We start from the raw sequence: 25,127 nt of genomic DNA on the forward strand, positions 1-25,127 counted from the left end.
GGAGTTGAATGACCCTTTCACAAGAGTCACCCAAGACCACTGGAAAGCACAAATATTTACATTATAATTAATAACAGTAGCAAAATTGCAATTATGAAGTAGCAACAAAAATAATTTTGTGGCTGGGGTCACCATATGAGTAACTGTGTTGAAAGGTTGTGAACCCTAAGCCTAGAGGAAAAAGGAGCCTCTGAGTTAGAGTGGCTCCCTGTGGCAGTAGATGGCCCCAGAACCCCAAAATTAGCCCCTTCCTCCCTCTACTCACCTTTCATCTCATTTCCTTACTTGAGATTTTCTCTGCCTTTTCTTCCAGTTGCCCCATGGAAACGATGAAAACTGGCTTCAAAAGCTGTATAACAATTTTGTCAACAAGAACTCTTTATTCGAAAAGCCCAGAATGTCAAACACGTCCTTCATCATCCAGCACTTTGCTGACAAGGCAAGTGAATGTGGCCTCCCCAGGACAAGACTGCTCCGGTGAGGTTGGATTCAAGTCCCACTGAAGAGAAGTAAGGAGAAAACTAAAGTACTAAAGTGCTTGCTTTATGCAAGAGGGCCCTAGTTCAATCCCCAGGTCCCTTTGTAAAACAAACGCACAAACAAACAAGGCATGGTGACACACGTCTGTAATCCCCTGGGGGAAGGTGTTTTATTATAGGTAAAACAGAGGAAAAGATCCAGAAGCATCTGGAAAAGTCCAGAGCAAAGAGTAAGAGAAGCAGACTGGGTGTGGCCAGGGCTAACAGTGAGGGAAGAAGCTAGCGTAAGCTTTGATAGCTTTGATAGCTGCCATGGGTATGTGTCCCTTTTTCCAGAAGCAAGGGAAGTGACTCCTTTGAGGGGATAGGAACCTGTTTCACAAGTTCCTGAGGAACGCTGGCTTCTATCTAAATACCAGAAATCCTTCTATAGTCAGAACTGAGTTCATTTCTGCATACACATATTGCCTGAGACCTAACAATACACACACACACACACACACACACACAAGGAAGAGGGCCTGGCGGTGTAGCTCAGCGGTGGAATACATAGAGCCTGCATGTGAAGCCCTGGGTGTGATCCCATGTACTACAAAAAAAGAAGGAAGGGAAGAAATGAGCTTGCCCCTGCTGCTGCATGCCCTGGCCTCGGGGGGGTAACTAGCCTCTCTCTGCACAGGTGGAGTACCAGTGCGAAGGGTTCCTGGAGAAGAACAGGGACACCGTCTATGACACGCTGGTTGAAACCCTCAGGACAAGCAAGGTTGGCGGGGTCCCCGGGGCACGGGCTGCTGCTCATTGTGCTAACAGCGTGCAGCTGTTTTGCACTTCACTCTTTTCCACAGTTGAGTAAAATTCCAGGGCGTCCACGTACCACCTTTTATTTGTGTTAGGACTGGAGGTAAAGTCTGTTTCGGGGCTGAAAGCACTGTAAATTGCGTGCAATGCGGTCGGACCGGAGGACGACAGAGGACAGACAGCTGAACACAGCTGGCTGGGAAAGGACAGTCCACATTTGGCTGCTTCATTCACACACGGGGACGAGGCACTAGCTGTGGGTCAGGCCCCATCCTGGCTTCTGGGGACACAGCAGGGAACATGCCTGATGAACAGATCTTCCCAGGGGCACCAGCAATGTCCCTTAACACAGGAACAAGCAGTGTGGGGAGTACCCACAGCACTCAGAGAAAACCAAAACGAAGGCACTGGAGAGGTGTCAGTGAGTACAGCGGCTGCCTCACAAACACGAGCACTTAAGTCTGATCAGCACCCACTCTCAGCGCTGTGCATGCGTAGTCCCCGAGCTGGGGAAGCAGGGACAGGCAGATCTCCAGAGCTTGCTGGCCAGCTAGAGTGGCCACGTTGGTAAGTGCCAGTGAGAAATCTCGCCTCAAAAGTACAAGGCGAAGAATGTCTGAAGAGCACACCCAACATCAACACACGCATGCATGCACTCGCTTGCACACACACACAAAAAAAAAGAAAGAAAACCGAAGAAAGCGTGAGGACGGCAGAAGGAAGCATGGCCTCAGGCAGCAGGTTCCAGAATCTACTGCCCTGTGAGGCGAACACTGTCGCCAAATGACCGACTTGCAGCCACTTCTTTCCCACTTGAAACTCTTCCGTGTAAAACTTTGAGAAGAGGGCATTTCATAGACGGGGCTTCATTTTACAATCATTGGGTCTACGTTTATTTCCCCTTTTTAGAAGACCCAGTCCACTATTTCAAATGCTCAGGTCTCCAGACAGTTTCCTAGAGGAGCCCAGGCATGGATGAGCATCAACAAATGCCACATGTAAACAACCACACTCACCAAAGTGGCTTGCAGAAGGGCATTCAGCGTTGAGACGCAGTCGCATCTTGTGACACTATTAGCTAACTTCATTTTCCCGGTTATTTGCTCAGCCCCACGCTTATCCCAGGGTCCTGTCTTAAAGATGTCTTATGGAAGCAGGACTGGGTCTGTCTCCTGAGCTAACAGGCGGGAACTCCAGATGTAGTCACTGACCAGAGGAACACAGGAGGGTGCACAGGGTCCTGCTTTGGAGGCCATTATCCACTTTCAAAGAATGGATGGTGACAGAAGACAGACACTTGACGCAACTGGTACATAGCAGAATATGGCTCCCTCAGGAGAGGAGCAAATAAAGATGATAGAAGAGAGGCAGGACCAGCCTGGGCTATATGTTGATAACAAGGTCCAGGTCAGCCTGGGCTACGGAGTGAGAAACTGCCCCCCCAAAATGTCGGGGGGGGGGCGTTCTGAGGAGCTAGCTCAGTCAGTAAGTGCTTGCTGTACAATAATGAGAGCCTGAGTTCCAGACCCATGTAAAAAAGCCAGCCACAAGCCAGGCGGTGGTGGCGGTGCACGCCTTTAATCTCAGCACTCAGGGAGGCCGGGGCATATGTACATGCACTTTCACACATGTGAACACATAGACACTATGCATGAGCACGTCCACACAGACGCGTGGGTGTAGGGATATTGTCCAGCGCTGTGAGTAGGGTGTGGCTGGAAGACAGTGTACCGGCCTTGGTTTGTGAGCAGGATCTGTAGGGAGGAGTCCGTGGGCCAAGAAGAGAGTCTAGTTGAGCCAGGGGGCGGCAGAGGTCTCTTCTGCCAGAAGGAGCAGTGCATGCCAGGCGTGGGGACACCTGCACAGCTGTCCTCGCCCCCCTGTCCCAGGAAGGAAGCCCTGGGCAGCACCACCCACGAGGCTCTCCTATACAATGCGGTTCTGGCTATAGAGGTGGCTGAGGCTGTCACCCTGGACCCTCCCATTTAGACAGCTGTTGTGATTGTATATTTGGTCTGTGCCGGCGACCACCCGTCAACACTCGGGGACATTAAACCCCTCTCGGTTCCCTTCCAGTTTCATCTCTGTGCCGCCTTTTTTCAAGAAAGCCCTGTCCCGTCTTCTCCCTTTGGCGCGATGATCACGCTCAAATCCGCGAAGCAAGTCATCAAGCCAAACAGCAAGCACTTCCGGACCACAGTTGGGAACAAGGTACACGGGAGTGAGGTGGGAGATGGTCGCCAGGAGGGCCAGGCTCTGGGGGAGCCCGACAGCCATGGGACCCACAGCCCCAGCCTGGCTGCAGAGAACAGGCCTCTTTCCAAGCCATCTATTACACTCCTAACTTCAATTCAGCGCCTCCCCGTGTCCCCTCCCCACGTGTACGAAGTCACCTGTAAACCACACTCATAGTGTAAAGCCTGCCCTAACAGATGCTTGCGAGACATTACCTCTTCTTTCGAAGGACTTTGAAAAACGTTCCTGTATATGTACAGGCTTGTGTGTCGGGGTAGGGTAGACACAGGTACCCACAGAGGCCAGAAAAGGGTGTTGGATCCCATGGAGATAAAATTATGTGTATCTGTGCTGGGACCAAAACTGAGGTCCCCTCGAAGAGCCCTAAGTCTCTCTGGACCCACGTTACCTCTTCTTACTGTTCAGCTTTAAGTCACATTAGAGCAACCCCTGACCTCTGGCCCTGCTTCCCAGTTCCGCAGCTCTCTGTGCTTGCTCATGGAAACCCTCAACGCCACCACGCCCCACTACGTTCGGTGCATCAAGCCTAATGATGAGAAACTGCCCTTTGAGTAAGTATTCTTGTCACGGAAAGGAAAAGTCCTGCAAAAGCGACATCCTGCCGGGACCAAAGGCAGCCTAAGGAAGAAAAGATTTCATTTGGGCTAATGGCTCCAGAGGGAGACTCTCTAATGATGGGGGGGGGGGGGCACAGCAGCAGGCAGCCAGAGCAAGAAGCTGAGAGCTCATGCCTCCGTGCACATGCAGGACGCAGAGAGAACGAATTGGAAATGGAAATAGGCCAAGGCTAGAAACTTGCAAAGCACCCCCTACCCCACCCCACCCCCACACCATGTGCTCCTGCAGCAAGGCCTAGAGGTGCCATAGCCGTCCCAAACAGGTTATAACTGGGGACCAAGTCACGTCTGCCAGTGGTGGCACATGCGCTTGATCCCAGTACTCGGGAGGCAGAGGCAGATGGATCTCTGCATTCAAGGCCAGCCTGGTCCACAGAGCGAGTTCCAGGACAGACAGGGCTACACAGAGAAACCCTGTCTTAAAACAGACAAACTGAAAACCAAAAACAAAGGGCAAAATACCTGAGCCTGTGGGAGGCTTTTTCTCATTCAAATTGTCATGATTTTGAAGTTTGTTGAGATTTTTTTCCTTGAGCCTTCCTCTGTTTCTGGGTTCTTTAACGAGTCAAGCAGTGTACATTAGCACCACTTCTGTGGTTAAACTACTTCAGCTCCAGGGCTGAGCAAAGGGCTAAGCTTGAATACTTGTCTGCAAGTGCAGGGCAGGCACCCAGGACCCAGCCTCTCTGCGTGTATAAGGGGGCATGTACGTCTGTGGGCTACCAGCAATGTTAGCCACTGTATGGTGCTTTGCAAAGGACGTTTCTCTGTTGAACGGGTGCGGGAATGCACCCACCCGTCTCTTTTTACCTGGTTGTCACTGGAAGTTCAATCCAGGTACTTTCCCCCACACAGTGACCTTCAGTCAGAGCTCCCTCCCGCACCTACATACACCCCAGATCCTAGACTGCTCCGCAGAGAGGCTGTTGCAGAACATTTTCTAGATATTTCTGCAGATCTGCAGGTGTGCCTGGCACTCTGTATGTGTTTTGGGGGTGACGGAACGGGGCGGAATCCTGCTGCCCAGGAGCCTGGAGTCCAGGCTTTCCTGCAGCACGTGTTCTGGGGTCCTTCGGTAGCTATAAAGGCCTTAACACGTTGTAAAAATTGCTTCAAGGTTTGACTCCAAACGGATCGTCCAGCAGCTGCGAGCCTGCGGCGTTTTAGAAACCATTCGCATCAGCGCCCAGAGCTACCCGTCCAGGTAGGTTGTTGGGAGTGAGGGCACAGTGAAGCCACCTAATGGGGCCACACCATTGGGAGAAAGTTTATTCAGGGGGAATCAAACTGGTGTGGCGTGTGTGTGTGTGTGTGTGTGTGTGTGTGTGTGTGTGTGTGTGTGTGTAGAATAACAGGACCGTGGACACCTGTGAGGCGGAGTGTTGACCGAGCAGCTTGCATAGGAACTTTTCTCTGTTGCAGACATGTTTGGGTTAAAGGGAACTAGATGCCCTCTGCGGGAGGTGGTTGACTATAGGGGCGGACAGGAAAATTAATGCTCTTCTTGACAAGCAGAAACCTGCTTCACAAGATTTCTGAGAAACACCGACTCTGGTTTTTGTTCACCCAATAGCTGTCCTTCTGTTTCCCCAGAGTCCAGCCTGAGTTGAGGCCAGGCTCTCATAGCACAGTGGCACTGCCATTTGGGGGTGGGGGGGGTCCATGTTGGACCTAACAGTTGTCAGTGCTCATTCAAGTGTTTATTGAGAACAGAGGGTGTGGTGGCAATATATATATTGTATGCTTTGCGTTTTGTAAGGTGCTTTATCCTGGAGGAAGGATAAAGGTGAGAAATACCTGTCTTTCCTCAAGATGACAAAATACCCAACAAAGGAGACAAAGGAGTCGTGCTTATTTTGGCTTAGGCTTTGAAGCCAATGGACATTTGGCTACATTGTTTCTGGGCGCAGGGTCACAGCAAGGGGCACGTACGTGTGGAGCACAGTGGCTCACCTCACTGTGGGCAGGAGGCAGACAGAGGGACAAGAAGGGGCCAAGGTCAAAGCTGTGTCCACAGTGAGGCACTTCCTCCAACTCAGCCCCATCCCCTTCCTGGTTTCCATACTCCCCAGAGCGTCACATCCAGACTCCATCCATGGGTAATCCATTAATTAGGCCAGAACCCTCAGGATTCAGTCTCTTCCGAGAGTCTCACCTCCGAACATTGCACCGAGGACCTAGCCTTCCACGTCTGAGCCTTTGGGAAACACATACTGTCCAAACTGTGGCATAGGTGTCGTGCTATCTCAGAAGCCACCAGCCCTCCAGGCACTGATCCCAGCTGCCTTGTCAGGACAGGAGCTGAGGAGGCTCAGAGGGATGTGGGATTGGTCAAATCAGTTCACTGAGCAGGTGCACGGGCTGCATGGCCTTGGCCGAGACGCAGGGACGATCATCAGAGCAGGCTCCGCCATTTCCCCAGCGAGAGTTGGGGTGCGGGGGTAGCCCAGCCCACTGCATGAAGAGCCTCCTGCAAATACCCGCCCCGTTCTCTCTGATTTTGCAGGTGGACGTACCTCGAGTTCTACAGTCGCTATGGCATCCTTATGAGCCAGCAGGAGCTGTCCCTCAGCGATAAGAAGGAGGTGTGCAAGGTGGCTTTGCACAGGCTTATCCAGGTTGGTCTTGCTGGAGTCTCAGGGGGCTCTTTCCTGCAGCGTGCCTCCCAACCATGTCGCTACATGTGCTAGTGAGACCCAGCAGTCATGGCCCCACCTCACCCCCCATGGCAAGATCTCTTAACAGCAGGCATCTCCAGGAAGGCTCCAAACCCTGGATTCCACAGCCAACCCTCTGCCTTGTTCTCCCATGGTCCAGTGCCATCCTCCATGGTGGGTCACAGGACATGGTCAGATGAGGTGGTAACCCAGCAAAGTGGTCATGTGGTCATCAGGGATTGAGATTGTTGCCGAAGTGATGAGTTGGGATGGAAAAAGAGATGGCAGGCTATGACAGCCAAGGAAATGAGATAGGGATGCCAAGACATCAAGTCGTGATGGCCAGGAAATGGGACAGGGACGCAAACCCGAAACCAAGATGGAGAACAGTACGCACCTTGAAGTAGAAGTTTCTAGACTGTAGTTCTGGTTTTTCTGCCTTGTGCCACAGAAATGCCGATGGCTCGAGAATCTTTTGACTCACACCTAAAAAAGGGCTTCATTTCTATGTCCTATCTTTCTTCTCTTCCAGGATTCCAACCAGTACCAGTTTGGTAGAACCAAAATTTTCTTCAGAGCAGGACAAGTGGCTTATTTAGAGAAACTCCGCTTGGATAAACTGAGGCAGGACTGCATTATGATTCAAAAGCATGTGCGGGGCTGGCTGCAGAGGAGGAAGTTCCTCCGAGAGAGACAAGCCGCCCTGACGATCCAGCGGTACTTCCGGGGTCAGCAAACAGTGAGGTGAGTGCATGAGGGAGGTGGCACCGGGGTCGTACAGATTACTTCCCAGGTCAAAACCCAGTAGGGTTTGCTGGACCTGTGGAGAGCAGCAAGATGACAGGGCTTTGACTGTTGCCGGACTCAGGAGGAGGGCCAGCTGAGGACAAGGGCCTTTCTGTTGCTCCACAGACACAGGTGTGGGTCAGGGGTCCCCACCAGTGTTGATCAACCTGGATATGACAAGGGCCTGTCCTGTGTGGCAGCTCTTCCCAGGAAGGATGACTTCTTTTTTTCTACAATATAGAGATTGTTTCATAGTTATTTTACTTATATTTCTTGGCCATTCATAAATCTACCTCCCCCATGGGCTTATGCATTCCGAAGGGAAGAGCCTACAGTTATCTCCCATAATAATTTAGGCAGATGTTTACCAGTTTTTCTGAACGGAGCCAGGGAATAACTATTTGAGGTCGTAACAGTTCATGACTTCTGATGCAACTTTGGCCGTTATAGCTGGAAAGCAGATACACTCTCTCGTTTTCTGTTGCTGTGGCAAAGGGCCTGAGGCTTGATACTTTATGAAAGAAAAGAGGTTTGTTCAGATCACAGTTTTGAGTATGAATTGTTTTGGCCTCTGGTCATGTTCTCTATGGCTGTGGCACAATGTGACTTAGAGAATCAGGACCAAGTTCACGGGGTTTCCTCTCTGTGGTGGTATGTCCTGTGCTGGTGTATCTCAGCACTCAGGAGACTGAGAAAGGAAAACGCTGTGGGTTTGAAGGCAGTCTGGGCTGTATAATGAGTACCAGGCCAGTCAAGACTTCAGAGCAAGACCCTAAATAAGCAAATAAATAAGGGTTGGAGATGGCTCTGTAGGGGAGAATGCTGGCAGGGAGAATGTTTGTATCCAAGCACCACATACAAACAGCTGGGCTTGCCCACACATGCCTACAACCAGGGAGATAGCAGGGAAGCAGCTGGGGCTTGCTGGCCACCAGCCCGGCTTCCGGTTCAAAAGAGACCGTATCTCAGCGGACTAAGGCAGAGAGTGCGAGACGGAACTTGATGCTCTCCTCTGGCTTCCGTGTGCACACGGGCACACACCTGTGCGAATGGGCCACAGTCTCACACGTACAGGTGGAAACAAAATAAATTTTAAAATAATAAAAAAGGATAAAACGCACTCCCCTTGGCTCTGACTCATATTGCGCTATTCAGAGGCCACGTCTCCAGTGACCTACCCCCCCCCCACCAGGCCACGCCTTCCATCACAAAACAACCAGGGTCGGGTGTCCATCAGGTGAGCTCTTAGGGGACCCACCGAACGTCAGCTCCAGCCACAGCAGCTGCCGTCGGCAGTGCATGGAGAGCAGACGCAGGTGTGTTGCCACGAGGCCTGACGGTCTCGGCGACAGCAGATCTGTCCCCCGGACCATAGTCTGCCAACTGCACCCCTGTGGTTTCCAACCCGCCGCCTCTCCAGAGAGGAGCAAGTGGGCGTCCAAGGCACCGCCTCCTCACCACAGTCTCTGAAGACGTGTGCTGTGCTCCCGTGCACACGTGTGCACCCGTGGACTTACTGGCTCCAGCAGACACTGGGTGGGGGTCCCACATGGCTCCTCGGTGCCAAGAGTGGCCCACACTGAGGTCAGGGTAAGCACAGACAGGCCTGAGGTCGCATCCGGATGAAGAACCACAACCACGTAATGGTAGAGATGTCTTACAGCTCTTGGCCTGAGAACCTCCACTCACCGAAAGGGCTGCTGGTACTTGTGGTTTACGGTGAAGGCTGAGGCACCGGCCCCCGTTCACACTGCCATCTCTCCACCCAAGGAAAGCCATCACTGCCACCGCCTTGAAGGAGGCCTGGGCTGCCATCGTCCTGCAGAAGCATTGCCGCAGGTACCTGGTCCGTAACCTGTACCAGCTGATCCGGGTGGCCACCATCACCATCCAGGCCCACACTAGGGGCTTCCTGGCCAGGAGGCGGTACCGGAAGGTATGGAGTGGGCCCAGGCTGCACTTCCTCACTGTGCCTTCCTCGAGGCAGGGGCTCTGGTGAGAGAGGTGTGCCCTCAGGTGGTTGGTTGCTCTAGAAGTCTGAAGGGCTCAGCGGGTCAGTGATGGGAGACTCCCGTCCTGCACCGTGGGAGTGCTCCGGTGGTGAAGAGAGAGAGAGAGAGAGAGAGAGACAGGGGGTCTGGCTGGCACCTCACCGAGCTCCTTCCCCAGTTGCTGCAGGAGCACAAGGCAGTGATCCTTCAGAAGTACGCAAGGGCGTGGCTGGCCCGGCGCAGATTCCAGAACATCCGCCGGTTCGTGCTCAACATTCAGCTGACATACAGGGTCCAGCGCCTGCAGAAGAAGCTGGAGGACCAGGTGGGCATCGGTACCAATCTGTGTGTGCGTGTTCATATGTGTGAGGTGCACATGTGTGTAAGTACACACACACGTGTGCAGGTTTGGTTACTCTCTACCTTATGCCTTGGAAGCAAGGACTGTCAGTCAGACTCAGAGCTCATCTATACAGTCAGCAGCTCATCCTAGCCAGCTTACTCCAGGAATCCCATGCCCACCTGGCAGCGTGTGGATTCTGGGAACCCAAACTGTAGCACTTTGGCTTTGGAGGCAAGCATTTTCGAGGCAGCCCTCTTTGCCCGCCTTCCGAGAGTCTCTCGCTGAGTGCACTAGCCACCCGTGTTGCTGAGGTCCACCCCATGGCCTCCAGGGATACCCAAGTTCCCTCTTCCTCCTCTACCTCCTCTTCTTCTTCAGCCTCTTCTTCTTCCTCTTCCTCTTCTTCTTCAGCCTCTTCTTCTTTTTCTTCTTCTTCTTCCTCCTCCTCTTCTTCTTCAGCCTCTTCCTCTTCCTCCTCCTCTTCTTCTTCAGCCTCTTCTTCCTCCTCCTCTTCTTTTTTTTCTTCTTCTTCCTCCTCCTCTTCTTCTTCCTCCTCCTCTTCTTCTTTTTCTTCTTCTTCCTCCTCCTCTTCTTCTTCCTCTTCCTCTTCTTTTTCTTCTTCTTCCTCTTCTTCAAGTCGTCATACCCTAGGTCCATGGATGAAGGTGCAGCATCTGATTTTTGAGGGAAGCACATTCTAGCATTAAAGTTGTTGTGGAGTCCCGGGAGCAGACAGGTCACACCCGATAAGAGACGCCAGCTGAGAAAGAGTCTGCCTCGCTCAATTCCCCGGGGAGATGCCAATAAAAGTCACTAGGGGTAAAGGCGACCGCCACCCTGCAGAGTGAGGCACAATGCACCAGCTGCTTCGCTCTGAAACAGACCTCTGACCCCCGGGTCTTTCTCTAGAACAGAGAGAACCACGGGCTGGTGGAAAAGCTAACCAGCCTGGCCTCCCTGCGGGCTGGTGACCTGGAAAAGGTCCAGAAGCTGGAGGCAGAGCTGGAGAGAGCAGCCACCCACCGACACAACTATGAAGAGAAGGGCAGGAGATACCGGGACTCCGTGGAAGAGGTCAGGAGCGTACCACATGGCAGGAGTGTGCACCTTCCGTTCTCTGCCTGGGAATTGAGGCAGGGCTTCGCAGCCCCGACAAGGGAACCAAGCTGTCACAGGCCCAAGGAGCGCTGCTGGCCGTGTCCCCTCTTTCCTCTGTCACTTGTCCACCCTTGTGGGCTCTGAAGGCCTCCTTTCCCTGACCTGTGACACAGGACCTATGTGGTCTAGTGAGAAATCCCAACATCCTCGATTTATAAGTGACCTTGCTGCTGGCTAGCTGTGCAGTTTGGCCAAATCACTGACCCTCTGGACAAAAAGATCTAAGTGTTCTTGCCACACCCAGGCATGAGCAGGAGCGTTCCAGCATTTCCTAACTGAGTTTCTTTCACCACCGTCTGTTCCCCTGTGCCTTCCAAAGGCTTGAGGCTCGCACACTAGCAGCCGTGAGCCCCAGAGTGTGTGACCCGGTGCCTGGGGGCGCCCACATTGCCCAGCCCTCGATGGCTCTGCCAGTCATGGCCATCACCACCATGAGGTCCACACTTCAGCCCCCGCAGGCCTCTCATCAGGAGAAGCCACAGAGGTGTTCAAACATGAATTCATGTGTGTTGTGAGCTAAGAGGTTAATTAGTAACCTGCCCTGGGTACCCGGAGCTCGGGAGAGGCCTGAGACATTCCGGGTGTCAGCTGTCAGCGTGGCCAGGGAGGTGGGGACTGGTCTGCCTCCACGTCCCCTGGGGCCCCTGACCCTGTGCCTGGGCCAAGTGTGTGTGTATGTGTGTGTGTGAGAGAGAGAGAGAGACTGAAGACTTCGGCACAGGGCTCCTCACGGGGCCGTGGCGGGGACTTCACCAGGGTGTCCCCGTGTCCCTCCCCTTCCACAGAAGCTGTCCAGGCTGCAGAAACACAATGCAGAGCTGCAGTCACAGAGGGAGCAGGCAGAGCAGATGCTGCAAGACAAGACCGACGAGCTGAAAGGTAGCTGTTGGTGCGGGTGCAACCGGGCCTCCAGCTTGGGCTTGCCCGCCTCACACACCAAGGGCGTAAGTGCATGTGGGCGTGTGGAAAAGGCGCTCCTATCCCCCTGTCTGTGCCTCAGAAGCAGCAGCCAGACCGAAGAAAGAGAGTATGAGTGTGTGTGTGGCATATTGTATGTACGTCTGTACGGTGTTGTTCGTGGTGGGGGCGGTGTGAGAGTTTGAGTGTGTATGATTGTCCATGGAACTGTATGCGCAAGAGTATGTGTGAGAGTTTGTGTGTGAGTGTAAGTGTGTAAGAGTGGGTGAGTGGGTGTGAGTATATTAGTGTGCAAAGGGCATGGGTGCCATAGGTGTTGAGAGAGTACATGTGCAAGAGTTTAGGGTGTTCATGAGTGTGTAAGTGTGTGGGGTATAAGTGTGTTTAAGAGTATGTAGTTAGCCGGGTGGTGGTGGCGCACGCCTGGAATCCCTGCACTAGGGAGGCAGAGACAGGCAGATCGCTGTGAGTTCAAGGCCAGCCTGGTCTACAGAGTGAGACACAGAGAGACACAGAGAAACCCTGTCTTGAAAATACAAAACAAAAAGAATATGTACTTGTGAATGAGTGTAGGGGAGGGTGAACCTGTGTAAAGAGTGTGCAATAGTGTGCGAATGTGAGTGTGGGGGCACCTGAGGTAAGAGTGTGGCCGTGTGCAAGTATGAGTGTGTAATTTGGGGGTGGATGAGTGTTTTCAAGTAGTCGTGAATGTGTGAGTGTATGTTTGAGAGTGTTTGTGAGTATAGGAGTGTGAGTGTGCAAGAATGTTCATGAGCCTTCATGAGTGTGTGAGTATGTGGCGACCTGTGTATGAGTGTGTGTTTAGGAGTGTCTGTGAATATGAGTGTATGTAAGCGTGTAAGAACCTTGTGAATGGCCCCGGGGGACTTCGCATGTGCTTTGCCAGCGTGTGGACTAATGGGACGCCAGGCCTGTGGAGAGGAGGAGCACCACAATGTGGGGAGGAGATTAGGAGTGGGCAGCCTTAGGATGACACACGCTCACTGAGGCCCAGGCCCTGGCGCCCGCTGAGTCAGTGGGGAGCGAGCTGGAGCCTGAGCCCTGCATGGGTCTTAACACACTAGCCCTGAGCGCTTGCCTTGAGGGCTTTCCAACCTCTCCACCTTAAGTCTCCCACAGTTCTCAGGAGCGTAGCTGGACATTAGCCTGATTGGTGCCAGCGCACGTGTGGCTGGGTGCTGGTAATGGCGCTGTTTTGTTGAGGCCCCCGCACCCACATGCCCAGTTTATGGAGACTCACGTATGCCCTCCTCACCATGGGCCTCAGCAGTAACAAACCCTCTGCGGTGACTCTGAGGCGTGAGGCGGTGAAGACCTTGTCTCCGCAGACTCGTTTCAAAGACTGCTCTCTGTCCACAGAAAAAATGGACAAGCTCACTCGGCAGCTGTTCGAGGACGTGCAGAAAGAGGAACAGCAGAGACTGTAAGGGTCGCCATCTCCCTTGCCTGGCTATTCCTTCCCTTCTTTTCTCCCCCTCCCTTTTCTCGCCTCCCTTCTTTCCTTTTCTTTCAGATATGGCCTCAGACCTCACTAGCTGGCCTTGAACCTCCTGCATGGCAGAGGATGACCTTAAACCTCTGATTCCCCCCGCCACCAGTTCGGGGTTATGGGTGGTTCACTGCTAGGTTAACGCCAGAAATGGGGCCTAGGCCTCGGGCTTACCAGGCAAGGTCCACACCAACAGTGCCGCACCCCACCTACTCTCTGCTGTTTTCGGTTCAGCTTGCAGCCGCCCTAATCTGGACCCTGGCACGTAGGGTATGGGTCCACAGTGAGCCTGACGATGACCCTCACGGGTCCCATGGCCTGGGGCTGGACATTTCCCCTTCCTATCTCAATCATAGACCATCTGCTAATTCCCAGAGATTCCAGTCTGGGTTCCCTTTCTCAGAAGGAGTCCATGGTTTATAGATCTGGGTGAGGAGCTTGGTGGAGTGATGCGAGGGAGACAGACTCTCAGGGCAGCCTGGAATGCTGAGGTACCAACCGCTTCCCCATGCAGTTGGCAGGAAAACCGTGGTCTGGCTAGGGCGGTGAGTAAGAGGACTTCCAAAGGCTGAAGAGCCAGCCGCACAGGTCGCCCTGAGCTCCCTGCTGTCCTGTCTGGGTGAGGCTCTGGAGGCCGTGAAACGAGCAAAACTGTCTGCCTTGGCCCTCTTTGCAGCTCCATTTGGCCCCTGGTGATCTCCCTGTGTGTGCTAGGCTCCTGTCACGGTCCTCAGAGGCTCAAACCACTGGTAGACCTGACAGGTCCAGGCTCTAGGTCTGAGGTTTTTTATGCCTCAGACTCCAGGCTTTGTTTTATTTTTTTTACTGGCATCTTGAGAATACTGAAGTGGTTTTGGGGGTTGAGTTACAAAGTTTAAAGGTTTATTTGTGGGGCATGTTTCTCCTCCTCAGAGTTTCTTCCTTAGGGCTGTTAAAGCGGATCAATCAGGACTCTAAGTTGGCATGCCAGCAGTGTGAGGCTTTGGGTGTGATCTCTGGGCCCGCATCCCAGAGGTGTGAGGCTGCAGGAAGCCCACAGAGCCCCCGAGGCTGCCTCAGTTCTGACTGGACCCTACAGAAGACCCAGAGCTGGTCTATGTCATGTGTCTCTTTATAGTTGTTCACCTGTTCAACTCAGTGGTCTTTTCAAAAGGAATTGAGTTTCCAGGCACAACGGGGCACCTGGCTTTGCTGAGATACTTTCTGAAATTATTAAAACAGGCATGGAGAGATAGCTGAATGATTAGGAGCAGATTCTGCACGACCAGAGTTTGAATCCCAGTACTCATGTAAGCCGGGTGACCCAAGACACTTGCAACTCCACCTCTTCTGGCCTCCATGTGCAAAGATGCAAACATCAGGGTACATGTATGTGCATACATTCATAGACATACAGATGCTTGCTTTCACACACACACACACACACACACACACACACACACACACACACACGCCATTTTTCGTTTCCTGGAAGGTGAAACCCCTGGGCACAGAGAGGGCTCTGCTGCTCGTGTCCCTCACCTGAGAAGCCTGGAGCCAGAAGGGTTTTGTTTCCACAGTTCTCCATGTTTTAGAGACTTGGCATAGTCTTCACTAAGAGAGCACCCCTCCTCCCACAGTCCCAAGTCCCAAATGTTTCAAAGATGGCAATTTTTCCATTATCCCACCGTGGCGTAGTTTTGAATTTTAGCATTTCTGATTGAGTTTTGGGAATCTGGGATGCTCGGCTTGTATCTGTTGAGAACTAAATCAGACCACTGAGGGGTCCTGGGAACTTGGAAGGGCCTATGCTAGGTCTTTGCTAAGGGACATGGATCCCACCCAGGGGACCCAGGCATGGCTTTGAGGTATGGCTTTGAGAGTCCCTGCACCTAGTGTGATCTGAAGTCCACACTCTCTGTCCTGGGCTCTCTGTGATACTAACAGAATCCCTCACACCAGAAGGTGTAAGGCATTAGTTTTAGACTAAGAGAACAGGAAACAGCTAAAAATAGAGCCATTGGCTACTGTGATGGCTACAGTGGGTCCTGACTAACCCATCTCCTTCTTTGGCAGAGAGGAGACTCCTCAATATTTCCAGAACCTTGCATATTGTCTTGTTCAGAGACTATAAAAACGACTCTAAGCTAGTTTTTCTTCTCTTCTTTTGCTGTCTAGACTTCTTGAAAAGAGTTTCGAGCTGAAAACGGAAGCCTATGAGAAGCAGATAGAGTCGCTGAGAGAGGAAATTAAAGCCCTCAAGGACGAGAGGACTCAGCTCCATCGTCAGCTGGAGGAGGGGCGTCTCACCTCTGACAGCCTGAAGGGGGAGGTGGCTCGCCTGAGCAAGCAAGCAAAGGTGGGTATGCAGGCTTTCAGAACCCCTGGTGGGGTTCTTGATCTACACAGAGAGAGTGGGATGAGGAGGTGCCATGCCCTGTAGTTGATGAGTAGCCTATCTACATGCTTACAGGCAGGTTATACCGGATTCCTGGGTGGCAGGACAGGGCTAACGGTTTGTCCCTTTAGCTAAGCGAGGCTTGTTCATTATACAGGAAGTGCCGTCTGTAGAGCCTCTTGTTTAGGGTGCTTGGGAACAGCCTTTGGGGAGGTGAGAGTCACAGCCACAGTCACAGGGTGCTGCTTTCTTTTGTAGCAGCTGGCAGAGAAAGGGCTGCTGCAGAGTGAGTGGTCCCAGTAGCTGCTAGCCCCGTCTTACTTTAGCATCTCTGTGTTCCCAGACAACAGGAGCAGCCGTACAGACTGAAGGCACACAGCGCCCAAGCACTCCATTCCCCAAAGTCCAGGTCCTGGGCTATCTGAAACTCTATTTCATGTTTGAAAAGTCAGCTCCTAACACTTTAACGTTGGAACTATATAGTTATATAAATAGATTGACTGAAATATATAAATAGATATATATATATATATATAAATATATAAATAGATTGACTTCCAGCTTAAATCGTAAATTCAGGCCCTTATTATTTACCATGTTATAAACATATGAATACCTGTACTGAAATGAAATTGTCATCTGCCATTTATACTGTTACCCGAAAATTCACATGAGTAATTGTCCAGGTCTGGCGAATGCAGCCCAGTCAGTACAGTGCCTTTCTAACACACAGGAGACCTTGACTTTGAACCCCAGAACCTCCAAGCCAGGTAGAGTGTTCCACTCCTGTAATCCCAGCACTAGGGAGACGGAAGCAGGAGAATCTGGAAGCAGCTCAAGCTCTCCTCAGCTGCACAGAGAGCTAGAGGCCAGACTAGACAACACGAGCCCCTATCTTGGGAAAATCCACTCCAGAGTGGCAAGTATGGTTAATAACACAGTATTGTGCATTTTATGATTGTTAAGAGAATAACTGCAAAGACTGGCAGATATTTGAGAGATAGATGTATGTGTCAGTTATCTTGACCAATTACATTCGTGAATCACAGTTTCACCTCATCACCCATAACCATATATGATTGTTTTTGTCAATCTATAATAGAAGTTTTAAAAAATGAAACGTATAAGCTGAGAGGGGAAAAAAACCACATAGAAGAATATTTTCATTGCTTAGCCAAACGTTAAAATACTGGTGTTGTTTTTATTTTCATAAAAACATATAAACACCCATAGAAATTTGGTAAGAAGATCTTGAGAGAAATAAGATTATAAAAAAAAAAACAGCAACAATAAAGCAGGTGTGGGCTGTGCACAGACAATGACTCCTGTCTAGAAATCTTAAACATATGCACCCCTAAAGTCTTCGAGGTTTGTTTATTTTGAAACACGTTCTCAGCATGTCACGTGGGGTTGGCTCTGAACTCAGGATCCTCCTGCCTCAGCCCCCTGAGTGCTGACGGTGGCATTTATATGAACAATCAGTACAGAGGGTTGGGAGGAGCCCAGTTTTAGAGACGCCTGGTGGAGGATGCATGGTCAAGGGAGAACACAGCTGCTTTACAGGGAATAAGCACGGAGCCTGCCTGCATCCTGCTCTCAGATGCGAAGCATTTCATTGCCACATCAGAAAGCTGTTACGCTTCCCCTGAACATGTAGAACACACATCAGAAGGCTCTGCAGATGTTCTGGGCCACCACGGGACAGCTGTTTGTGCTCTGTAAGAGCTTCTCCCATCCAAACTATCAATCAGTGTCGCCTCTGGGTCTCCCAGAGAAGCTGTCTGTCCATCTCTTCATATACGTGCTTTGTGCTAGCCTCTAGTCTCCTGGCTCTCCTTGCCCGACTGGCCTTCTGTTGTTTAAATCTGGGAGACTGGGAGAGACTGGATTACATGACTTCCTCATTCTGAACAGTCACTTCTGTGTCTGCTGGTCACACCAACTGGCTAATCTTTTTTATGATTTATTTATTTTTACTTTATGTGCTTTGGCGTTTTGCCTGAGCGTGTCATCCTGGAACTGGAAGTACAGACAGCTGTGAGTGACCGTGTGGGTGCTGGGATTGAACCAGGTCCTCTGTGCTCTTAATGGCTGAGCCGCCTCTCCAGGCTAATCTTACAACTGGGGGAATTGTGAGCCTGCATTTGGAGTGGGGCGCCAGTAGATGTCGCTCTCTCCCACTGACGCATTAAGAGCTCAGGCGTACAAAGATCTTAACAGTCATTATCAACTTTTCTGTGATACAGTCCAAAGACCGTAAGTGAATGCAGACATCACCTGAAATGTGTAGAGAATCACGAACAGGAACAAGGCTTCAGGCTGGACAGTCCCATAAGCCGGGCACATGAGCCCGAATGCGTCATTTAACCTTCAGTTCAGCGTAGATTCATTGTCTAATCGATGAGGGCTTGCCCAGCTTGTTCTACTCACCTCACGGTCTATTAAGGGGATTAGGTGTCTAGACGGAGCACCCTCTGTGGGCTCTGTGGAGTCCAGAGCTGGGCCTGTCAGTACTCAGAGTATTAGGGTATCTGAAGAGGACTTTTTACCTCTGCTGCATGTGGTCTTCCTTGAGCTGAGCTTGCAGCGTGAACAGCAGTGGCTGCAGCCCTTTTTGGCCAGCAGAGATGTTTGTAGGAAACTCTCCCAGGGTGCCAAGCCTCTCCTGTCTCTGCAGCTGCACCCCCTCTCAGCCTAGCTGAAGACCAAAGCCTCCTAGGAAGGCACTTTCGCCTTCCTGACCTGTGATTTCTCCTCAGTTGGCCCTCCACACCTCTCACAGCCAACTTGCAATTGTTTTCTTCCTTTACAATGGGGAAGCTAATTCCCGTAACCAGGTAGATCTGCAACCAGCTGAGCAGTTGAGCTGCTACAGGGCAAGCTGCCAGGCTGTGAGAGCCAGCTAAGACTCCAGCTAGGAAGCCGCCTGGAGGCCGCAGGGCGCCATATGCCCTGGGACAGGCGTGCAGCCTTGCCTGATGAAGAGTGTAACGGCTGTTTTTCTCTGCACCGGTTTGTTCGTGGCTCTGCTTCAGACCATTGCTGAGTTTGAGAAGGAGATAGAGCTGCTTCAGGCACAGAAGATAGAAGTGGAAAAACACGTGCAGTCGCAGAAGCGGGAAATGAGAGGTACCCTGGGCCTGGGCTGGTTAGTGGGTAGTCTAGATGGCTTGATAGTTGGATATCTGAGAAGGTGGTCAGCCGGTAGGTTATTCAGTGGTGGGATATAGAAGCAACCCCGGAGAGGCCATGGGGAAGAAAGTCATGTTCAAATTCAATTTATGCCGCTCTCTCTTTCCTTCCAGAAAGGATGTCAGAAGTCACCCAACAGCTCCTGGAGAGCTATGACATTGAAGACGTTAGAAGCAGGTGATCAATTTTACATCATCAGACACTTACAAACATAGAACAGGTTAGAGAGGTGACTCGGCCACCTGTTAGCGTGTGAGTGTGAGTGTGTCCCCTAGAGCCCATGTGTTTCCAAAAAGAGAAAGAAAAGCTAAACATGGCATCACATCCATGCTGGTGACCAACCAGTGGGAGGTCGAGACAGAGGGATTCCTGGAATTGCTGACCAGCCGGTCTAGCCTAATCAGTGAGCTCCAGGCCGCTGAGAGACCCTGCCTCAAAAAGAAAATGGTGCTGGGGTCGGAGAGACAGATGGTTCTCTGAGAGACAGATGGGAAAGAGTGCTTGCTGCCCCCTCAGAGGACCAGGCATCAGTGCCCAGCACCTGCGTCACTGACTCACAATCAGCTGTACCTCCAGCTTCATAAGGGATCTGATGCTGTCTTTTGGTCACCACCAGTACCTGCGCGCGTGCGCGCGCGCGCGCGCGCACACACACACACACACACACACACAAATCTTTTAAAAAGCAAGATGAATTGTACTGTAGGACTGACACACATAAACCATATAAAACATGAGCAAGGCTAGACGTTCGTGCCTCCTTCGTTTTATTTTCCAGGCTCTCTGTGGAAGATCTGGAACACTTAAATGAGGATGGAGAACTTTGGTTTGCCTATGAAGGACTAAAGAAAGCAACTCGGTGAAACATAATTCTCATGTGTTTTTTTTTGTTTGCTTTGTTTTTGTTTTTTTCCAGAGACAATACAATGTTGGAAAGTTCAGCTCACCTAGATTTGACGTGTGAAGTAAATTCTTATGGTAGAATTATCTAATAAACCCTAGAAAGACCTCTCTGAGAATTTAGCCATTTGTCCAGAGGGGAGGCCTCATGTCTGATAAAAACTGATTACAGGACTGGGGATGAAGCTCAGTTAATAGAATGTTTGCCTGGCATGCATGAAACTCTGATTTCCATCCCTGGTACTAAAAAAATGGGGTGTGAGACCTGGACCCCCAGCACTGTGAAATCAAGAAGATGGAGAAGTTCAAGGTCATCCTTACCTTCCTAAGAAGTTTGAGGCTAGCCTGGGCTAGAGACCTTACCTGAAAAAAAGCAAATAAAATCTGTACTGGAGAGATGACTCAGCACTTAAGAACACTGACCTGCTCTTGCAAAGGACCCACGTCCATTAGTTTCCCAGCACCCACACGGCAGCTCACAACCATCTATATCTCCAGCTCCAGGTCTGCCCTCCACAGGCATTACACATGATTTCCAGGCGTACACACAGGCAGGGAAACATACACATGAAATAAAAGTGCGTAAATGTTTTTAAAGGAAAACAACGTTATATCACAGAAGCAAATGATTGAAGAAGCTTCCGCATTTCTTTAAATTAATAAACTTTGTGTTTTAAAGAAGTCTTAGGTCCCCAACAAAACTGAGTTGAAAATAGATTTTTTTCCCCCCACTGGACGTGATGGTATATATATGCCTTTAATCCTGGCGTTAGGGAAGCAGGCACAATTGGATCTCGGCAGGGTCCCGCCAAAGGCTCACATTAGGACCCATCTTGGACACTCAGTGAATCCTCAAAAGCATGTAGGGACACACAAAGCACATTTGTATCCTGCATAACAGAGCTTTTCTACGATTAGCTGTAAAAACATCACTGAATTGCTTCCAAAATGGAATGTCCTTGTCATTAGCCACATGTTAACCACGCACACTGTGATAACAGCGGTCAGGGTCTTCTGATTACAGTTCCTAATTCCTCCGCTGTCTCTGTGACTGCATTGTCAGCTTTAGGTCCAGAGGGTGAAACGCTGACCCTAGCTTTCCCAGCAGCTGTGTGATAATCTTGCTGTGGCCACCCAGAGACCTTGGGCTCATTCCTCTACCCTTCCTTTAACAGTGTTCTGGAGAGCCATTTCCAGTCTCAGAAGGACTGCTATGAAAAAGAGATTGAAGGTCTGAACTTCAAAGTCGTGCACCTGAGCCAAGAGATCAACCACCTGCAGAAACTGTTCAGAGAAGAGACAGACATCAATGAAAGCATCCGTCATGAAGTCAGCAGGCTGACATCAGAAAACATGGTACGGCCTTGCCATGGCCTGCTGGCAGCCATTGTTCCAGAGGCATTATTCACTGGCGGAGCAAAAATCAGTTCTTTGCAGCAAGATAGCTCATTTTAACTAGTTCTCTAGTGGTAAATAATGAGATCAAAAGATAAATCTATACAATGTTCCCAGGCTGGAAAACACTCAGATTTGAGAGTGTTTGATTACCATGTGATGGGTTCAAATTCTGTGAATGTGCTTAAATTTATATATTTGATTCTAGTCTCAGACTCCAACAAAACCCAAAGCAGACCAAGGCAAAATCGTGGCTCTTGGAAAAGGGCACATGTTCGTGTCAGTCCATCTCTTCATCCCTGGAATATCCTCTAAATCTTTCCCTTCTTACTGTGTTTATCTGGTTTATCTGGCCCTTTTTCTCCTTCATACCTGCTCAATTCATTCAGGATCTACACACACACACACACACACTTCTTTCAGGATCTACACACACACACACACACACACACATGCTTTTCAGACACACACAAACACACACACATGCTTTCAAGATACACACACTTTCTTATCCATGATTTGCTGCACTCACCATCCTGTTTCTTTGAGTTGATAGGTCTTTTCAAGGTCATTAACCATTCTTCCACACATCCTTTATTTTTTCTGCAATCACCCCATTCTGTCACAAGCCCCTTGGCAATTTGTGGCAACACTGGCTGCTCCCCTGCCTCTGGGGCTCCAGAGGATCACACTCCTCAAGGCTCCTTCTTCCAGCTCACTAGCTGCTGCTGTTTTGCTTCTTTGCTCCTTCTCTAACCATAACTTGGGACTCCCAGAGCTACCCCCCCCAGGGAGCAAACGGGAGCGGGCCCTGTGCCCCAGTTAAGGGCCTTCCTAGGCTTCTGTATTTCTGAGATAAACGCTGATGAGGGACTGACAGTGAGATCTAATTAGAAGTATTCTTTCTTTGGGCTTCAGAGGCCTGGGTGTTGGTATAAACTTAGAGAATAGAAAAACTCTTCTTACCTGACTGGGTGAGGAAGGGATGGGCATTCAAAAAGATACACAACAAAGGAGAGGGGCTTGTGGAAGAGTCCTGGACAATTCCAGCTGCAGAATGATCTCCGATAGTGCGTCCTCTTCTGGGTGAGATGGCATTGTAGTCCTTGGTGCCACTCAGCACAGGGCACCTTTTCTCTCCCACAGTGCACCTCTTTCCTTCCCAGGCTAGCCATGTGAGAACTGTTCTCTCTGAGCATGCTGGGATTTCTTGAGCCCACTGCATAGGTCTTCAGATGAGGGAGGAGGGGATGTAATGTCAGCGAATGCTAGTACCTCAGCAGGCCTTTTACACAGCTGTGCATTCCACAAGCTAGACAAGGAGATGGGTGAGTGTCCATTTTGGAGAGCGCAAAAATCCAAACTTATCCATTAAAAATTCTAATAGTTTTCTCTCTTTCCTGAAGATGATCCCAGACTTTAAGCAGCAGATTTCAGAGCTGGAGAGGCAGAAGCAGGATCTTGAATGCCGCCTGAAGGAGCAGGCTGAGAAGATGGAAGGTAATTGGAATCATCCAGGTCCTGCTCTTAGAGACTCAAGCATCTAGGAAATGCACAGGAAGCCACGGCATTGGGACATTAAGCTGTGGTCTCTAGGGTCCGGCAGGTAACAACGGGGTACAAGGTGAGCTGGGTGGAAGGCAAGAATGGGTGGGGTATTAAAGGGAACGGCTTCCTTCAAGTTCCAGTGGTGTCTGGCACAGTGGGAATGTAGCCTGGGATGCTATTACTATTTTTAAGGAAAATCTAGAAAGGTGATGTTCATATAAAATGTCATTCTTAAGTAATGCGTTAAAAAAAAAAAAACTAAGCTTTGTTCAGACCAAATAAAACCTAGCCTCTGACTAGATACGGGTTAGAGCCTTCGATCTGTGAAAATAATGGCAACCCCAAGTTAGAACTCAGTGATACGGCTGGCCACAGCACTGACGGGTCTCTCACAACAGGAAAGCTGGAAGAGCCGTTCAGCCACCTACCTCGAGTCCGAGAGGAGGAGGGAATACAGGGCAAGTGAGTGTTCTGGTGGGAACTGGCCAGTGCTCTCCTATCTGTGCAGTCATCAACGCCGGGGTGGTCACGCCGATGCCCAGAGCACCTTGTCCCTTCCTCAGGGCCCTGGAAGCACACGGTGAAATGCCTCCTGAAGGGAAAGAGGGGCTGATGGGTAAGATCCAAGAACTGCAGGAGGCCAGAGAGTTCCCGAAGAAGCAACCAGAAGCTGAGGGAGACGTCAAGAGTCCTCTCCAACAAGAGGCATCTCGGCTGTCTTTGGAAAACAGGGTGAGGAGTAGGGATGGTTGGCTGCCTGTGTGGTGGTGCGCTGAGTGGAGGGAGCTTGCCACCTACGGAATGAGACTAACAGCTGGGGACCAGAAGGCCTTCTGTCAGAGCACGCTGTGTCCTTACCTCAAAGACAGGTGATTGTGTGGTGATAAAACTCAGCGGTAGAGGGCTTGCCCTCCCCAGAACTGCACAGGCCGGCCAAGTGGTGAGTGCCTGTGATCCCAGCACTCAGGAGGTGGAGGCAGGAGAGTCGGAAGTTAAAGGTCATCCCTGAAGGGAGTTTGAGAACGTGAGATCCTGTCGTAAAGAAACAGGACAAAATAACAGGTAGTCGCTTTCAGAAGAACTGAAACACTCTATGCCCTTTATAAGAGATAGTTCTGGGTACCTGGGACCCTCCCAGTATGTAAGTCAAACTCAGCATGGGCGAGGAAGGAAATGGACAGCCACACCCAAATGTTAGGGCAATCTTCTGGTGCCTTCTTCTGACATCCAAAAAAGCCCATTTCCCATGCTCTTGTTTTTAAAGTCTGTGTTGGACATTAACTTATAACCAAGGGATATAGATAAAGATGTACTATATCCATAAAGTAAGAAGTAGTAAAAAGGGATATCAGCCATATGAAAAACGTTGTTATATGGAAGTATCAGAAGTAAAATACCACATCTTGTGTGATTTCCTTGGTGTAGAATGTCTAGACTAGGCAAACCCGCAGCCATAGTGAAATGAGTGACCGCATAAAATAAACTAACGAGCGACAGATCAAGGATACAGGGTTTTTACACTTTTAAAAATTATGTTTGTATGTGTCTTGTTTAAGGTTATCTATTGATAGGATAAGACAACATGACCAAAGGCCACCTGGGGAGAAAAGGGTTCATTTCCGCTTACAGTTATACATCAGTCTGTCATGGAGGGAACTCAAGGCAGAACCTGAAACACAGCCTTGGATGAACGTTGCTTCCTGGCTTTCTGGTGGTGGTTTGCTCAGCGTGCTTTTTTATATCCTCCAGGGCCACCTGCCCAGGGGTGATACCACCCACAATGGGGCGGACCCTCCAACATCAATCATTAATAAAGAAAATTCCCCATAGTTCAAGCTGGTGGGGACATTTTCTGAATTGAGGTTCTCTCCTCCCAAATGACTGTAGCTGATGTTAAGTTAGCAAAAAGCTAACAAGGACTGTGTGAGTGTGTGTGTGTGTGCACGTGCGCGTGTCTACATGTGTACAACCTGAAGGACCCAGCATGTGGGTACTTGGGATTGAACTCAGAGCATCAGGCTTGAAGCTTCTTGACCCTCTGAGTCAGCCCAGACGTAGCATTCTTTGAGGGTACCTTGGAAATATCAGGAACTGGATAATACAGAAAGCGGCCGCTATGCAAATCATGTATGTGAGTGAATTTTACAGTATGTGAAATAGAGCTCCATAATGCCATTAACAAAACCAAACCCAAAGAAGATG

General features: G+C 50.4%; 1 protein-coding gene across 4 annotated transcripts in view; it reads left to right on the forward strand.

The window, feature by feature from the left end:
- Myo5c (myosin VC) overlaps positions 1-25,127 on the forward strand; it is a 71,112-nt gene that overhangs the window by 33,328 nt on the left and 12,657 nt on the right. For all 4 annotated transcript variants that reach the window (XM_055598580.1, XM_055598588.1, XM_055598596.1 and 1 more), the window contains 20 exons: positions 314-439; positions 1,159-1,242; positions 3,354-3,488; positions 3,987-4,084; positions 5,268-5,354; positions 6,657-6,768; positions 7,340-7,551; positions 9,364-9,529; positions 9,763-9,909; positions 10,837-11,001; positions 11,871-11,964; positions 13,384-13,447; positions 15,671-15,851; positions 18,926-19,019; positions 19,196-19,259; positions 19,861-19,941; positions 21,158-21,338; positions 22,784-22,877; positions 23,324-23,387; positions 23,489-23,657. In XM_055598580.1, coding sequence (XP_055454555.1) covers positions 314-439; positions 1,159-1,242; positions 3,354-3,488; positions 3,987-4,084; positions 5,268-5,354; positions 6,657-6,768; positions 7,340-7,551; positions 9,364-9,529; positions 9,763-9,909; positions 10,837-11,001; positions 11,871-11,964; positions 13,384-13,447; positions 15,671-15,851; positions 18,926-19,019; positions 19,196-19,259; positions 19,861-19,941; positions 21,158-21,338; positions 22,784-22,877; positions 23,324-23,387; positions 23,489-23,657 — 2,418 coding nt within the window. The remainder of the gene's footprint in view (positions 1-313; positions 440-1,158; positions 1,243-3,353; positions 3,489-3,986; positions 4,085-5,267; positions 5,355-6,656; positions 6,769-7,339; positions 7,552-9,363; positions 9,530-9,762; positions 9,910-10,836; positions 11,002-11,870; positions 11,965-13,383; positions 13,448-15,670; positions 15,852-18,925; positions 19,020-19,195; positions 19,260-19,860; positions 19,942-21,157; positions 21,339-22,783; positions 22,878-23,323; positions 23,388-23,488; positions 23,658-25,127) is intronic.

Source organism: Psammomys obesus, unplaced genomic scaffold (assembly GCF_907164565.1).
Source record: "Psammomys obesus unplaced genomic scaffold, mPsaObe1.curated_primary_1811, whole genome shotgun sequence".
NCBI lineage: Eukaryota > Metazoa > Chordata > Mammalia > Rodentia > Muridae > Psammomys > Psammomys obesus.